General features: G+C 49.1%; 1 protein-coding gene across 4 annotated transcripts; it reads left to right on the plus strand.

Moving 5' to 3' along the window:
• Window positions 1–110: 110 nt before the first annotated feature.
• On the plus strand, window positions 111–14,566 carry tyro3 (TYRO3 protein tyrosine kinase). Of its 4 annotated transcripts, none has more exons than XM_061981722.2 (19): window positions 111–250; window positions 343–526; window positions 669–769; window positions 1,175–1,345; window positions 1,404–1,490; window positions 1,547–1,662; window positions 1,739–2,009; window positions 3,291–3,433; window positions 5,769–5,907; window positions 5,965–6,085; window positions 6,145–6,236; window positions 6,305–6,400; window positions 6,463–6,543; window positions 6,629–6,721; window positions 6,786–6,907; window positions 8,108–8,217; window positions 8,299–8,458; window positions 8,577–8,713; window positions 13,734–14,566. In XM_061981722.2, exons 1-19 carry the CDS (start codon window positions 130–132, stop codon window positions 14,101–14,103), a joined length of 2,715 nt encoding a protein of 904 aa, XP_061837706.2. In that variant the 5' UTR covers window positions 111–129; the 3' UTR covers window positions 14,104–14,566. The 4 variants fall into 4 exon arrangements, with proteins under 4 accessions (XP_061837706.2, XP_061837708.2, XP_061837709.2 ...); XM_061981724.2 differs by having other exon boundaries at window positions 13,752–14,566; XM_061981725.2 differs by having other exon boundaries at window positions 13,718–13,866.
• The last annotated feature ends 1,906 nt before the right edge of the window (window positions 14,567–16,472 follow it).

A 16,472-nucleotide genomic window follows, 5' to 3' on the forward strand; every position in this document is an offset into this window, starting at 1 on the left:
CATCAATCTCGGCAAACACTTGCCTGCTCTCGGAGTTGGTTGAAGTTTCTTCGAAGTAGCAACCTTTTGTTTTTCTTGCTTTTGCCTTTTTTGGACGGCCGAAAGTCGGAGCCCAGCAGGCGCGTGCACATGCGCGTGTTCCAAGTGCTCTTTGTCCCCCGCGCGCGACCTGCACGGAACAACAACAACAACATGCTCGCGCGCGTGCTGGTCCTGGTTCTGCTCGGCTCGGACGGCTTGTGTGCCGGCGGTGAGTCCAAATGCTCTTTGACCTGATTTCATGTGAAGTCATGGTCAGCTGTGAGCATGCGCACTGGAGTAAGTCAAGTGTCCGTCGGTCAGGTGTGACGTTCACCAAGCATCCCGCCAACCAGACGGTGTCGCAAGGCCACGGCGTGCGTGTGGGCTGCGCCGTGGAAGGTGTGGAGGAACCGGAAGTGGTGTGGATGAAGGACGGCCAGCAGCTGCTGGGCAGCGACCAGATGTTCATCTCGCTGGGAGACCAGCACTGGGAGACCTTCCACAGGTGTGTAGCAGCAAGTCATGTGACCACCTTCCACAGGTGTGTAGCGGCAAGTCATGTGACCACGGCCCACAATCCTTTGTGTAAGCTGCACTGATCCCACTGGAATCCAGGCGCACATGACCAGGTCTGTTGTCCCTTCCAGCCTGAAGGCGGTCCAGCAGCAGGATGCGGGTCAGTACTGGTGTGAGGTGGACTTCCACGGCACCACCTTCTCCTCCCAGCGGGCCTGGATCACAGTGGAAGGTGAGTGGGGGGAGGTGGTCACTTCCTGCTTAGTGAGTGGGGGGGGTGGTCACTTCCTGTTTAGTGCGTGGGGGGAGGTCGTCACTTCCTGTTTAGTGTGTGGGGGAGGTGGTCATTTCCTGCTAAGTGAGTGGGGGAGGTGGTCACTTCCCGCTAAGTGAGTGGGGGAGGTGGTCACTTCCTGTTCAGTGAGTGGGGGGAGGTGGTCACTTCCTGTTTAGTGAGTGGGGGAGGTGGTCACTTCCTGTTTAGTGAGTGAGGGGAGGTGGTCACTTCCTGTTTAGTGAGTGGGGGGAGGTGTTCACTTCCTGCTAAGTGAGTGGGGGGAGGTGTTCACTTCCTGTTTAGTGAGTGAGGGGAGGTGGTCACTTCCTGTTTAGTGAGCGCCGCCATCTTTGTCCTCAGGCGTCCCACACTTCATCCTGGAGCCCCAGGACGTGTCCACACGGCCCCACACGCCCTTCAACCTCAGCTGCGGCGCCGTGGGCCCGCCCGAGCCTGTGGAGGTTCTGTGGTGGCTGGGGGGGGTTCGCCAGGCCGAGGCCAGACCGTCCCCGTCCGTCCTGGTGGTCCCAGGTGAGAGCTCACCTGCCAAGTAGCTGTGGTGAGGACTCAGGTGTTGTGTGACCGCCAGGTGTCAACAACACCCTCAAGTTCTACTGCGAGGCCAAGAACGCACGCGGGATCTCCGTGTCCAGAACCGGGACTGTCTTCATCAAAGGTGAGTGGTCCTGGTCACACTTGACCTTCTCTGTCTAACACTAGCATGCTTGGCAGTGTTGCCCTCAGCTCCTGTTGGACTCACAGTGGACCTGACCCCGGCCAAAGAGGTAATGTTGTCATGGCAACCAGGATTCACTGGTCATTCCCAGCTGTCCACCTGTGTCATACAGGTAACGCACACACACACACGGATGCACTCGCGCACACACACAAAGGTTCCATGGACTTATGACTCCTCCTACACAGCTGCTATGGCGTGCTCCCAGGAGGCGGGACTTTCTGGACGAGGAGGTTGTGGTTGCTCCTCAGCGACACGAGGAGGTTGTGGTTGCTCCTCAGCGACACGAGGAGGTTGTGGTTGCTCCTCAGCGGCACGAGGAGGTTGTGGTTCCTCCTCACCAACATGTCCTCTCTGGACTCCGCCATCACGCCAACTACAGCGTGAGAGTTTCCTGTGTTAACGAGTTGGGGGCGTCGCCCTTCTCTTCCTGGACGCACTTCCTCACACCTGAGTCAGGTAAATATTCATTTGTGACCTCACAATAACATTGGTTGTAATTAAATTATACAGTATCGCTCCAGCATTACTACAGTATTGCTACAGTATCATGACAGTGTCACTACAGTATCATGACAGTGTCACTCAATGTCAATCAATCAATGTTTATTTATATAGCCCTAAATCACAAGTGTCTCAAAGGGCTGCACAAGCCACAACGACATCCTCGGTACAGAGCCCACATAAGGGCAAGCAAAAACTCACCCCAGTGGGACGTCAATGTGAATGACTATGAGAAACCTTGGAGAGGACCGCATATGTGTCGCTACAGTGTCACTAGTGTCCTTACAGTATCGCTCCAGTATTACTACAGTATCACTCCAATATCGCTCCAGCATTACTACAGTGTCTCTACAGTATCGCTCCAGTATTAATAGTGTCTCTACAGTATCGCTCCAGTATTACTAGTGTCTCTACAGTATCACCCCAGTATTACTACAGTGTCTCTACAGTGTCCCTACAGTATCGCTACAGTGTCTCTACCGTATCGCTGCAGTGTCACTACAGTGTCTCTACAGTATCGCTGCAGAGTCACTACAGTGTCTCTGCACAATGCTGTAGTGACACTGCAGCGATACTCCAGCGACACTGTAGTGACAGTGCAGCAATACTGTAGTGATACTGTAGAGACACTGCAGCGATACTGTAGACACTGCAGCGATACTGCAGCCTCTATACAGTATCGCTGCAGTGTCTCTACAGTATCAATACAGTATTGCTGCAGTGTCTACTGCATTGCGGCAGTGTCACTTCAGTATCGCTGCAGTGTCACAACAGTGTCGCTGCAGTATCGCTCCAGTATTAATAGTGTTTCTACAGTATCGCTCCAGTATTACTACAGTGTCTCTACAGTATTACTACAGTGTCACTGCAGTATCGCTACAGTGTCCTTACAGCATCGATGCAGTATCACTAGTGTTGCTGCAGTGTCACTACAGTATCGCTGCAGTGTCACTACAGTATTGCTGCAGTGTCACTACAGTGTCGCTGCAGTGTCACTACAGTGTCGCTGCAGTATCGCTGCAGTGTCACTACAGTATCGCTGCAGTGTCACAACAGTGTCGCTGCAGTGTCGCTGCAGTGTCGCTGCAGTATCGCTACAGTGTCGCTGCAGTGTCATTGCAGTGTCACTACAGTATCGCTGCAATGTCACTACAGTATCGCTGCAATGTTGCTGCAGTTTCACTACAGTATCGCTACAGTGTCGCAACAGTGTCACATGATCTTTTGTCTCAGCAGTGCCCACCACAGCACCCAGGAACCTGACCTTTGACCTCTCTGAGAAGCAGCTGACCCTGAGGTGGGCGGGGCTGGAGGAGGCGGAGCTTCAGGGTGAGCTGCTGGCCTACAAGGTGCAATGGACGGTGGGAGGAGAGCGACAGGTGAGGACCTTGCTGCGGAGGCTGGATGAGGTCTCATGCAGCACCTTGCTGAGGGGGCCGAATGAAGTCTCATGTAGCACCTTGCTGCGTGGGCTGGATGAGGTCTCATGCAGCACCTTGCTGCGTGGGCTGGATGAGGTCTCATGCAGCACCTTGCTGCATGGGCTGGATGAGGTCTCATGCAGCACCTGGCTGCGGGAGCTGGATGAGGTCTCATGAAGCACCTTGCTGCGGGGGCTGGATGAGGTCTCATGCAGCACCTTGCTGAGGGGGCCGAATGAAGTCTCATGTAGCACCTTGCTGCGTGGGCTGGATGAGGTCTCATGCAGCACCTTGCTGCGTGGGCTGGATGAGATCTCATGCAGCACCTTGCTGCGTGGGCTGGATGAGGTCTCATGCAGCACCTTGCTGCGTGGGCTGGATGAGGTCTCATGCAGCACCTGGCTGCGGGAGCTGGATGAGGTCTCATGAAGCACCTTGCTGCGGGGGCTGGATGAGGTCTCATGCAGCACCTGGCTGCGGGAGCTGGATGAGGTCTCATGAAGCACCTTGCTGCGGGGGCTGGATGAGGTCTCATGCAGCACCTTGCTGCGGGGGCTGGATGAGGTCTCATGCAGCACCTTGCTGCGTGGGCTGGATGAGGTCTCATGCAGCACCTGGCTGCGGGGGCCGGATGAGGTCTCATGCAGCACCTGGCTGCGGGGGCCGGATGAAGTCTCATGTAGCACCTTGCTGCGGGAGCTGGATGAGGTCTCATGAAGCACCTTGCTGCGGGGGATGGATGAGGTCTCATGCAGCACCTGGCTGCGGGGGCCGGATGAGGTCTCATGCAGCACCTGGCTGCGGGGGCCGGATGAAGTCTCATGTAGCACCATGCTGCGGGAGCTGGATGAGGTCTCATGAAGCACCTTGCTGCGGGGGCTGGATGAGGTCTCATGCAGCACCTGGCTGCGGGGGCTGGATGAGGTCTCATGCAGCACCTGGCTGCGGGGGCCGGATGAGGTCTCATGTAGCACCTTGCTGCGGGAGCTGGATGAGATCTCATGAAGCACCTTGCTGCGGGGGCTGGATGAGGTCTCATGCAGCACCTGGCTGCGGGGGCCGGATGAGGTTTCCTGTAACACCTCGCTGCGGGGGCTGGAAGAGGTCTCATGCAGCACCTTGCTGCGGGAGCTGGATGAGGTCTCATGCAGCACCTTACTGCGGGAGCTGGAGGAGGTCCCGTATAGCACCTTGCTGTGGGGGCTGGAGGAGATCTCGTCTAGCACCTTGCTGCGGGGGCCGGATGAGGTCTCATGCAGCACCTTGCTGCGGGGGCTGGAGGAGGTCCCATGTAGCACCTTGCTGCGGGAGCTGGATGAGGTCTCATGCAGCACCTTGCTGCGGGGGCTGGATGAGGTCTCATGCAGCACCTTGCTGCGTGGGCTGGATGAGGTCTCATGCAGCACCTGGCTGCGGGGGCCGGATGAGGTCTCATGCAGCACCTGGCTGCGGGGGCCGGATGAAGTCTCATGTAGCACCTTGCTGCGGGAGCTGGATGAGGTCTCATGAAGCACCTTGCTGCGGGGGATGGATGAGGTCTCATGCAGCACCTGGCTGCGGGGGCCGGATGAGGTCTCATGCAGCACCTGGCTGCGGGGGCCGGATGAAGTCTCATGTAGCACCTTGCTGCGGGAGCTGGATGAGGTCTCATGAAGCACCTGGCTGCGGGGGCCGGATGAGGTCTCATGCAGCACCTGGCTGCGGGGGCCGGATGAGGTCTCATGTAGCACCTTGCTGCGGGAGCTGGATGAGATCTCATGAAGCACCTTGCTGCGGGAGATGGATGAGGTCTCATGCAGCACCTGGCTGCGGGGGCCGGATGAGGTTTCCTGTAACACCTCGCTACGGGGGCTGGAAGAGGTCTCATGCAGCACCTTGCTGCGGGAGCTGGATGAGGTCTCATGCAGCACCTTGCTGCGGGAGCTGGAGGAGGTCCCGTATAGCACCTTGCTGTGGGGGCTGGAGGAGATCTCGTCTAGCACCTTGCTGCGGGGGCCGGATGAGGTCTCATGCAGCACCTTGCTGCGGGGGCTGGAGGAGGTCCCATGTAGCACCTTGCTGCGGGAGATGGATGAGGTCTCATGCAGCACCTTGCTGCGGGGGCTGGAGGAGGTCCCATGTAGCACTTTGCTGCGGGAGCTGGATGAGGTCTCATGCAGCACCTTGCTGTGGGGGCTGGAGGAGGTCTCGTGTAGCACCAGTCTTGCAGCGGGGGCTGGAGGAAGTCTTGTGTAGCACCTTGTTGTGGGGGCTGGAGGAGGTCTCATGTAGCACCAGCATGTCTTTGTTCCAGGAGCCTCTGCTGTTTAAGGACACCTGGGCTCACCTGTCCGGGGGCGGGCGTTTCTTTAACGCCTCGGTCCAGGTGTCAGCCTGCACGCTGATCGGATGTGGACCCTGGAGCCCCTTGGTTGTGGTGCTTCCTTCTGCAGGTAAGCGGTGAGCTGCTAACTGAGCGCCAGAGAAGACGTTAAAGACGGCGTCTGTAGGTGTTGGCGTGCAGCGGAACCACCTTTGGGTAGGCGTGCTCTTTGGACTGCTGGCGCTGAGCGTGCTGGCGCTGCTCTTCTCCGTGTTTGCTCGGCGGCGAGGGAAGGAGACACACTTTGGGTAGGAGAAGTCATAGAGCCTTCCCGGCAGCGGCCTGTCACCACTTTGTCTATCCTCAGGCGGGTTTTCCAGCCAGATAGAACCGACGCTTCCGTGTCCTTCACGGCCGCTCGCTCCTTCAACAGGAACGCTGGCGACATGCAGTCCACACGTGAGTCCGTAGGCTGCTACCACCTATCCGCCGAGATCCTGACCTGTGTGCACCGTGTCTCCCTCTAGTGGACACTCTGGGCATCAGCCAGGACCTGAAGAACAAACTGAAGGATGTTCTGATCCCAGAGAGGCAGCTGGTACTCGGTCACATGCTGGGAAAAGGTAACTTCCTGTGTTCAGGTGGTCCCTGACAAGAGCTTACGCAGGCCTTTACCTGCGTGCAGGTGAGTTCGGCTCCGTGCGTGAAGCCTTGCTGAAGGCGGACCACTCACCGGCCCAGAAGGTGGCAGTCAAAGTTCTGAAATGTGAGCAAATGTCCCCAGACCATGTATAGACAAGAGAGCGGAGCTAGTCTTGTTTGTGCCTCACTGTGTTTGTGGGCGTGTCCAGCCGACATCACCTCGTCAAGTGACATCGAGCAGTGTCTGAAGGAGGCGGCCCACATGAAGGACTTCCACCACGCCAACGTCATCCAGCTCATCGGTGACCTGCACGCTCTTTGGATCAAAGGTCAACAAGTTGATTGACCGCTCCTTTGATCCATCAGGAGTCAGCCTGCAGCCACGTCCTGGTCAACGTTTGCCCATCCCCATGGTGGTCCTCCCCTTCATGAAGCATGGAGACCTGCACACCTTCTTGCTCCTGTCCAGGCTGGGAGATCAGCCATTTGTAATACTTCGACCTTCACCACCTCCATCGCTTTGACCTTCACTACTTCCAACACTTTGACATTCACAACCTCCAACGCTTTGACCTTCACTACCTCCAACGCTTTGACCTTCACTACCTCCAACGCTTTGACTTTCACCACCTCCAACGCTTTGACTTTCACCACCTCCAACGCTTTGACTTTCACCACCTCCAACGCTTTGACCTTCACCACCTCCATCGCTTTGACCTTCACCACCTCCAACACTTTGACTTTCACCACCTCCAACGCTTTGACCTTCACCACCTCCAACGCTTTGACCTTCACAACCTCCAACGCTTTGACCTTCACCACCTCCAACACTTTGACTTTCACCACCTCCAACGCTTTGACCTTCACCACTTCCAACACTTTGACATTCACAACCTCCAACGCTTTGACCTTCACCACCTCCAACCATTTGACCTTCACCACTTCCAACACTTTGACCTTCACCACCTCCAACGCTTTGACCTTCACCACCTCCAACGCTTTGACCTTCACGACCTCCAATGCTTTGACCTTCACGACCTCCAACGCTTTGACCTTCACAACCTCCAACACTTTGACCTTCACTCCCTCAAACGTTTTGACCTTCATGACCTCCAACCATTTGACCTTCACTACCTCCAACCATTTGACCTTCACACCCTCCAATGCATTGACCTTCATGACCTCCAAGGCTTTGACCTTCACTACCTCCAATGCTTTGACCTTCACTCCCTCCAAAGCTTTGACCTTTATGACCTCCAACACTAACATTGACCTTCACTCCCTCCAAGGATTTGACTTTCATGACCTCTAACAGTAACATTGACCTTCACTCCCTCCAACGCTTTGACCTTTATGACCTGGAAGGCTTTGACCTTCATGACCTCCAACACTTTGACTTTCACTCCCTCCAACGCTTTGACCTTCATGACCTCCAAGGCTTTGAACTTCACTCCCTTTAACGCTTTGACCTTCATGACCTCCAATGCTTTGACCTTCATGACCTGGAAGGCTTTTACCTTCACTCCCTCCAACACTTTGACCTTCATGACCTCCAAGGCTTTGACCTTCACTCCCTTTAATGCTTTGACCTTCATTCCCTCCAAGGTTTTGACCTTCATGACCTCCAACACTAACATTGACCTTCACTCCCTCCAACACTGAGTCACTGAAGGTGTTGTGACCCACAGGACTTGTCCCTCCAAGTCCTGGTCCAGTTCATGGTGGACGTGTGTCGGGGGATGGACTACCTGAGCAGGAGGAACATCATCCACAGAGACCTGGCCGCTCGCAACTGCATGTCAGACATCTTGTCTTCCTGCTCTGTCCTCTCACAGGAAATACACTCCTTCTAATGTGTGTGTGTGTGTGTGTGTGTCAGGCTGGATGAGAAGATGGTGGTGTGTGTGGCAGACTTTGGTCTGTCCAAGAAGATCTACACAGGAGATTACTACAGACAAGGATCACTTTCTAAACTTCCAGTCAAATGGATCGCTTTGGAGAGTCTGGCTGACAACGTCTACACAACACAGAGTGATGTGGTACACACACACACACACTTTTTGTGACATCACTTCCTGTGCTCAGCAGTTCTTCGCTCTCTCAATCCATCACATTGAAATTTGTGTGTGTGTGTGTGTGTGTGTGTGTGTGTGTCAGTGGGCATTTGGTGTGACCATGTGGGAAATTATGACCCGGGGTCAGACTCCATATCCAGGCGTAGACAACTCTGAGATCTACGAGTATTTGATCCGAGGAGATCGTCTGAAGAAACCTGCTGAATGTAGACAAGACATGTGAGTCACACTCCAACACATCATGTGTGTCACACCTCAACACATCATGTGAGTCACACTCCAAAACATCATGTGAGTCACACTCCAACACATCATGTGTGTCACACTCCAACACATCATGTGTGTCACACTCCAACACATCATGTGTCACACTCCACATATGTCACTGTAGTTGTCATGTCACTCAGTTATGACATAATGTACTTACTGTAGTTGTCATGTGACTCAGTTATGACAATGTACTTACTGTAGTTGTCATGTGACTCAGTTATGACATAATGTACTTACTGTAGTTGTCATGTGACTCAGTTATGACATAATGTACTTACTGTAGTTGTCATGTGACTCAGTTATGACATAATGTACTTACTGTAGTTGTCATGTGACACAGCTATGACACCATGTACTTACTGTAGTTGTCATGTGACTCAGTTATGAATCATCTACTTACTGTAGTTGTCATGTGACTGTTATGACATGTATTTACTGTAGCTGTCATGTGACACAGCTATGACATCATGTACTTACTGTAGCTGTCATTTGACACAGCTATGACATCATGTACTTACTGTAGCTGTCATGTGACACAGTTATGACATGTACTTACTGTAATTGTCTTGTGACTCAGTTATGACATGTACTCACTGTAGTTGTCATGTGACACAACTACGACATGTACTCACTGTAGTTGTCGTGTGACACAGCTACGACATCATGTACTTTCTGTAGCTGTCATGTGACATAGTTATGACATCATGTACTTACTGTAGCTGTCATGTGACACTGCTATGTGTCACATAGGGCAGTGGTCCCCAACCTTTTTGTAACTGCAGACCGGTCAACGCTTGAAAATTTGTCCCACGGACAGCTATGACATCATGTACTTACTGTAGCTGTCATGTGATACAGCTATGACATCATGTACTCACTATAGCTGTCATGTGACTCAGTTATGACATCATGTACTTACTGTAACTGTCGTGTGATACAGCTATGACATCATGTACTCACTATAGCTGTCATGTGACTCAGTTATGACATGTACTTACTGTAGATGTCTTGTGACTCAGTTATGACATCATGTACTTACTGTAGTTGTCTTGTGACACAGCTATGACATGTACTTACTGTAGCTGTCATGTGACAAAGCTATGACATGTACTCACTGTAGCTGTCATGTGACACAACTATGACATCATGTACTCACTGTAGTTGTGATGTGACTCAGTTATGACATGTACTCACTGTAGCTGTCATGTGAAACAGCTATGACATCATGTACTCACTGTAGTTGCCATGTGAAACAGTTATGACATCATGTACTCACTGTAGCAGTCATGTGAAACAGCTATGACATCATGTACTCACTGTAGTTGTCATGTGACACAGCTATGACATCATGTACTCACTGTAGTTGTCATGTGACACAGCTATGACATCATGTACTTACTGTAGTTGTCATGTGATTCAGTTATGACATCATGTATTCACTGTAGTTGTGATGTGACACAGCTATGACATCATGTACTCACTGTAGTTGTCATGTGACACAGCTATGACATCATGTACTTACTGTAGTTGTCATGTGACTCAGCTATGACATGTACTCACTGTAGCTGTCATGTGACACAGCTATGACATTATGTACTTACTGTAGCTGTCATGTGACACAGCTATGACATCATGTACTTACTGTAGCTGTCATGTGACACAGCTGTGACATCATGTACTTACTGTAGCATTCATGTGACATAGCTATGACATCATGTACTCACTGTAGCTGTCATGTGACACAGCTATGACATCATTTACTCACTGTAGTTGTCATGTGACACAGCTATGACATGTACTCACTGTAGTTGTGATGTGACACAGCTATGACATGATGTACTCACTGTAGTTGTCATGTGACACAGCTATGACATGTACTTACTGTAGCTGTCATGTGACACAGCTTTGACATCATGTACTCATTGTAGCTGTCATGTGACTCAGTTATGACATGTACTTACTGTATTTGTCAGCTATGACATCATGTACTCACTGTAGCTGTCATGTGATACAGCTATGACAGCATGTACTTATTGTAGCTGTCATGTGATACAGCTATGACATCATGTACTCACTGTAGTTGTCATGTGACACAGCTATGACATGTACTCACTGTAGCTGTCATGTGACACAGCTATGACATCATTTACTCACTGTAGTTGTCATGTGACACAGCTATGACATGTACTCACTGTAGTTGTGATGTGACACAGCTATGACATGATATACTCACTGTAGTTGTCATGTGACACAGCTATGACATGTACTTACTGTAGCTGTCAGTTATGACATCATGTACTCACTGTAGCTGTCATGTGATACAGCTATGACAGCATGTACTTACTGTAGTTGTCATGTGACTCAGTTATGACATCATGTACTCACTGTACCAATGATTGTCACACTTACACACTTTGTGTGGCAAAATTATTCTCTGCATTTGACCCATCACCCTTGATCACCCCCTGGGAGGTGAGGGGAGCAGCGGGCAGCAGCGGTGGCCGCGCCCAGGAATCATTTTTGGTGATTTAACCCCCCAATTCCAACTCTTGATGCTGAGTGCCAAGCAGGGAGGTAATGGGTCCCATTTGTATAGTCTTTGTTATGACTCAACCTACCAATCTCAGGGCGGACACTCTAACCACTAGGCCTGACACAGCTATGACATCTTGTAGTCACTGTAGTTGTCATGTGACACAGTTATGACATCATGTACTCACTGTACTTATCATGTGACAGCTATGACATCATGTAGTCACTGTAGTTGTCATGTGACACAGCTGACATGTACTCACTGTAGTTGTCATGTGACACAGCTATGACATGTACTCACTGTAGTTGTCATGTGGCACAGCTATGACATCATGTACTCAGTCATGTGACACAGCTATGACATCATGTACTTACTGTAGTTGTCATGTGACTCAGCTATGACATGTACTCACTGTAGCTGTCATGTGACACAGCTATTACATCATGTACTTACTGTAGCTGTTATGTGACATAGCTATGACATGTACTCACTGTAGCTGTCATGTGTGACACAGCTATGACATGTACTCACTGTAGCTGTCATGTGACACAGCTATGCCATCATGTACTTACTGTAGTTGTCAGCTATGACATCATATACTCACTGTAGCTGTCATGAGACACAGATATGACATGTACTTACTGTAGCTGTCATGTGACACAGCTATGACATCATGTACTTACTGTAGCTGTCATGTGACATAGCTATGACATGTACTCACTGTAGCTGTCATGTGACACAGCTATGACATGTACTCACTGTAGCTGTCATGTGACACAGCTATGCCATGTACTTACTGTAGTTGTCAGCTATGACATCATATACTCACTGTAGCTGTCATGAGACACAGATATGACATGTACTTACTGTAGCTGTCATGTGACACAGCTACGACATCATGTACTTACTGTAGCTGTCATGTGACACAGCTATGACATCATGTGACTCAGTTATGACATCATGTACTCACTGTAGCTGTCATGTGATACAGCTATGACATGTACTCACTGTAGCTGTCATGTGACACAGCTATGACATAATGTACTCACTGTAGTTGTCATGTGACACAGCTATGACATGTACTCACTGTAGCTGTCATGTGACACAGCTATGACATAATGTACTCACTGTAGTTGTCATGTGACACAGCTATGACATGTACTCACTGTAGCTGTCATGTGACACAGCTATGACGTCATGTACTTACTGTAGCTGTCAAGTGACACAGCTATGACATCATGTACTCATTGTAGCTGTCATGTGACTCAGTTATGACATAATGTACTTACTGTAGTTGTCATGTGACACAGCTATGACATGTACTCACTGTAGCTGTCATGTGACACAGCTATGACATAATGTACTCACTGTAGTTGTCATGTGACACAGCTATGACATGTACTCACTGTAGCTGTCATGTGACACAGCTATGACGTCATGTACTTACTGTAGCTGTCAAGTGACACAGCTATGACATCATGTACTCATTGTAGCTGTCATGTGACTCAGTTATGACATAATGTACTTACTGTAGTTGTCATGTGACACAGCTATGACATGTACTCACTGTAGCTGTCATGTGACACAGCTATGACATAATGTACTCACTGTAGTTGTCATGTGACACAGCTATGACATGTATATATATATATATATATATATATATATATATATACCTACTCAGTGGCCTAGTGGTTAGAGTGTCCGCCCTGAGATCGGTAGGTTGTGAGTTCAAATCCCGGCCGAGTCATACCAAAGACTATAAAAATGGGACCCATTACCTCCCTGCTTGGCACTCAGCATCAAGGGTTGGAATTGGGGGTTAAATCACCAAAATGATTCCCGGGCGCGGCCACCGCTGCTGCCCACTGCTCCCCTCACCTCCCAGGGGGTGATCAAGGGTGATGGGTCAAATGCAGAGAATAATCTCGCCACACCTAGTGTGTGTGTGACAATCATTGGTACTTTAACTTTTACATGTACTCACTGTAGTTATGTGACACAGCTATGACATCATGTACTTACTGTAGCTGTCATGTGACACAGCTATGACATGTACTCATTGTTGCTGTAATGTGACTCAGTTATGACATCATATTCTTACTGTAGTTGTCAGCTATGACATCTCGTACTCACTGTAGCTGTCATGTGATACAGCTATGACAGCATGTACTTACTGTAGCTGTCATGTGACACAGCTATGACATGTACTCACTGTAGTTATGATGTGACACAGCTATGACATCATGTACTCATTGTAGTTATCATGTGACACAGCTATGACATTATGTACTTACTGTAGTTGTCATGTGACTGTTATGACATCATGTACTTACTGTAGCTGTCATGTGACACAGCTATAACAGCATGTACTTACTGTAGCTGTCATGTGACACCGCTATGACATGTACTCACTGTAGCTGTCATATGACACAGCTATGACATCATGCACAGCTGCTGGAGTCCAGTCCCCAAGTGCCGGCCCACTTTCCAACGCCTGGCGGTCCTGCTGGAGACACTGCGACTGGGCCTGTCCCCTTCTGAGCCTCCAGAGGACTTCTTCCATTATGTCAACGTGGAGGCGGAGCAAAAAGAGGGAGGTGGGGACCAGGACCCGCAGAAGGAGAACAGGTGCAGCGTTCCTTGGCGGCGTGGCGTGAAGGAGGGCGAGCGGGAGGAGGACTGGATGATGGCGGGGTCTGGCGCTGCGCTGGCCATCGCAGGAGGAGACTATAGGTACATGCAGGACCCCTGTGGGGGCGGGGCTGGACTGGAGGAGGACGACGACGTGGTTATTCACGTGTAAACGCACCCGGTTGGACCTGAGGTCAGCTGACAGGATGAACTTTGACCTGGATTGAGTTGTGACAACTTGTAGCTAGCATGCTAAATGCTCACGCTAACAGGAACGACTGTGTGAGCGCCCCGAATGAAAAAGCAGGAAGGACTTTCATTGTGAAGGCTGCTGCTAACACTGCTAACTGCTACATGCTAAGTGCTAGCATAAGAACAAACCTTTCTATCATAACACAACATTGATCAATTTGAAATAAACTGTCCATAAATTAGCTTGCTGCTACCATATGGACAACTCGCTTACCAAGTTAGCTTACGTTGTTATTGCTTGTGCTATTTATGCTAACTAAAGTCATGCTAGCACTTGTTGGCTGCATTTCATGCTACCCCGACGGCGATGTTAAGCTAGCAGTCCATGCTAACATACGCTAGAGAAGCTACATTTAAAGATTGATGACATAACAGTGTCAAGCCTTTTTGTCCCAACTACTACACATGTAGTACTACTATACTACACATGTAGTATTACTATACTACACATGTAGTACTACTATACTACACATGTAGTATTACTATACTACACATGTAGTACTACTATACTACACATGTAGTACTACTATACTACACATGTAGTACTACTATGACTACTACACATGTAGTACTACTATGTGACTACTACATATGTAGTACTCCTATACTACACATGTAGTACTACTATATGACTACTACACATGTAGTACTACTATATTACACATGTAGTACTACTATACTACACATGTAGTACTACTATACTACACATGTAGTACTACTATATGACTACTACACATGTAGTACTACTATACTACACATGTAGTACTACTATATGACTACTACACATGTAGTGCTACTATATGACTACTACACATGTAGTACTACTATACTACACATGTAGTACTACTATATGACTACCACACATGTAGTACCGCATAGATAGTAGTACTACTATTCAGACCAGGGAAATGTTACTCATGTAACTCTGGTGGTGTAGTAATAATAAAGTAGATGTAGTGTAGACATAGTACATGTAATAATAAAGTAGATGTAGTGTAGACATAGTACATGTAATAATAAAGTAGATGTAGTGTAGACATAGTACATGTAGTAATAAAGTAGATGTAGTGTAGACATAGTACATGTAATAATAAAGTAGTTGTAGTGTAGACATAGTACATGTAACAATAAAGTAGATGTAGTGTAGACATAGTACATGTAACAACAAAGTAGATGTAGTGTAGACATAGTACATGTAATAATAAAGTAGTTGTAGTGAAGACATAGTACATGTAATAAAAAAGTAGACATAGTACATGTAATAATAAAGTAGATGTAGTGGCCTAGTGGTTAGAGTGTCCGCCCTGAGATCGGTAGGTTGTGAGTTCATAGCCCGGCCGAGTCATACCAAAGACTATAAAAATGGGACCCATTACCTCCCTGCTTGGCACTCAGCATCAAGGGTTGGAATTGGGGGTTAAATCACCAAAAATGATTCCCGGGCGCGGCACCGCTGCTGCCCACTGCTCCCCTCACCTCCCAGGGGGTGAGCAAAGGGGATGGGTCAAATGCAGAGGACAAATTTCACCACACCTAGTGTGTGCGTGACAATCATTGGTACTTTAACTTTAACTTTAGTGTAGACATAGTACATGTAATAATAAAGTAGATGTAGTGAAGACATAGTACATGTAATAATAAAGTAGACATAGTACATGTAATAATAAAGTAGATGTAGCGGGAATCTTATCAAGGAGCTGTTTGCAATATTAGGTCCATCAGTGCTAAATAAATGATAAATAATGATAAATGGGTTGTACTTGTATAGCGCTTTTCTACCTTCAAGGTACTCAAAGCGCTTTGACACTACTTCCACATTTACCCATTCACACACACATTCACACACTGATGGAGGGAGCTGCCATGCAAGGCGCTAACCAGCACCCATCAGGAGCAAGGGTGAAGTGTCTTGCTCAGGACACAACGGACATGACGAGGTTGGTACTAGGTGGGGATTGAACCGGGGACCCTTGGGTTGCGCACGGCCACTCTTCCACTGCGCCACGCCATCCCTAAATATTATAAACTTATCACTTTCCTCTGGCACTGTTCCCCTAGCATTCAAAAAAGTGGTTATTCATCCTCTGCTCAAAAGACCTAACCTCGATCCTTACCTCATGGTAAACTACCGACCGGTGTCCTACCTTCCGTTTATTTCGAAAATCCTTGAAAAAATAGTTGCACAGCAGCTAAATGAACACTTAGCGTCTAACAATCTCTGTGAACCCTTTCAATCCAGTTTCAGGGCAAATCACTACAGAGACAGCCCTCGCAAAAATGACTAATGAT

Source organism: Nerophis lumbriciformis, linkage group LG24, assembly GCF_033978685.3.
Source record: "Nerophis lumbriciformis linkage group LG24, RoL_Nlum_v2.1, whole genome shotgun sequence".
Taxonomy (NCBI): Eukaryota; Metazoa; Chordata; class Actinopteri; order Syngnathiformes; family Syngnathidae; genus Nerophis; species Nerophis lumbriciformis.

Coding starts and splice junctions, on each gene's coding strand:
- tyro3 (XM_061981722.2), top strand. CDS start 130: ATGCGCGTGTTCCAAGTGCTCTTTGTCCCCCGCGCGCGACCTGCACGG. Junction 3,434..5,768: donor CGGTGGGAGGAGAGCGACAG/GTGAGGACCTTG, acceptor TCTTTGTTCCAG/GAGCCTCTGCTGTTTAAGGA. Junction 8,459..8,576: donor ACACAACACAGAGTGATGTG/GTACACACACAC, acceptor TGTGTGTGTCAG/TGGGCATTTGGTGTGACCAT.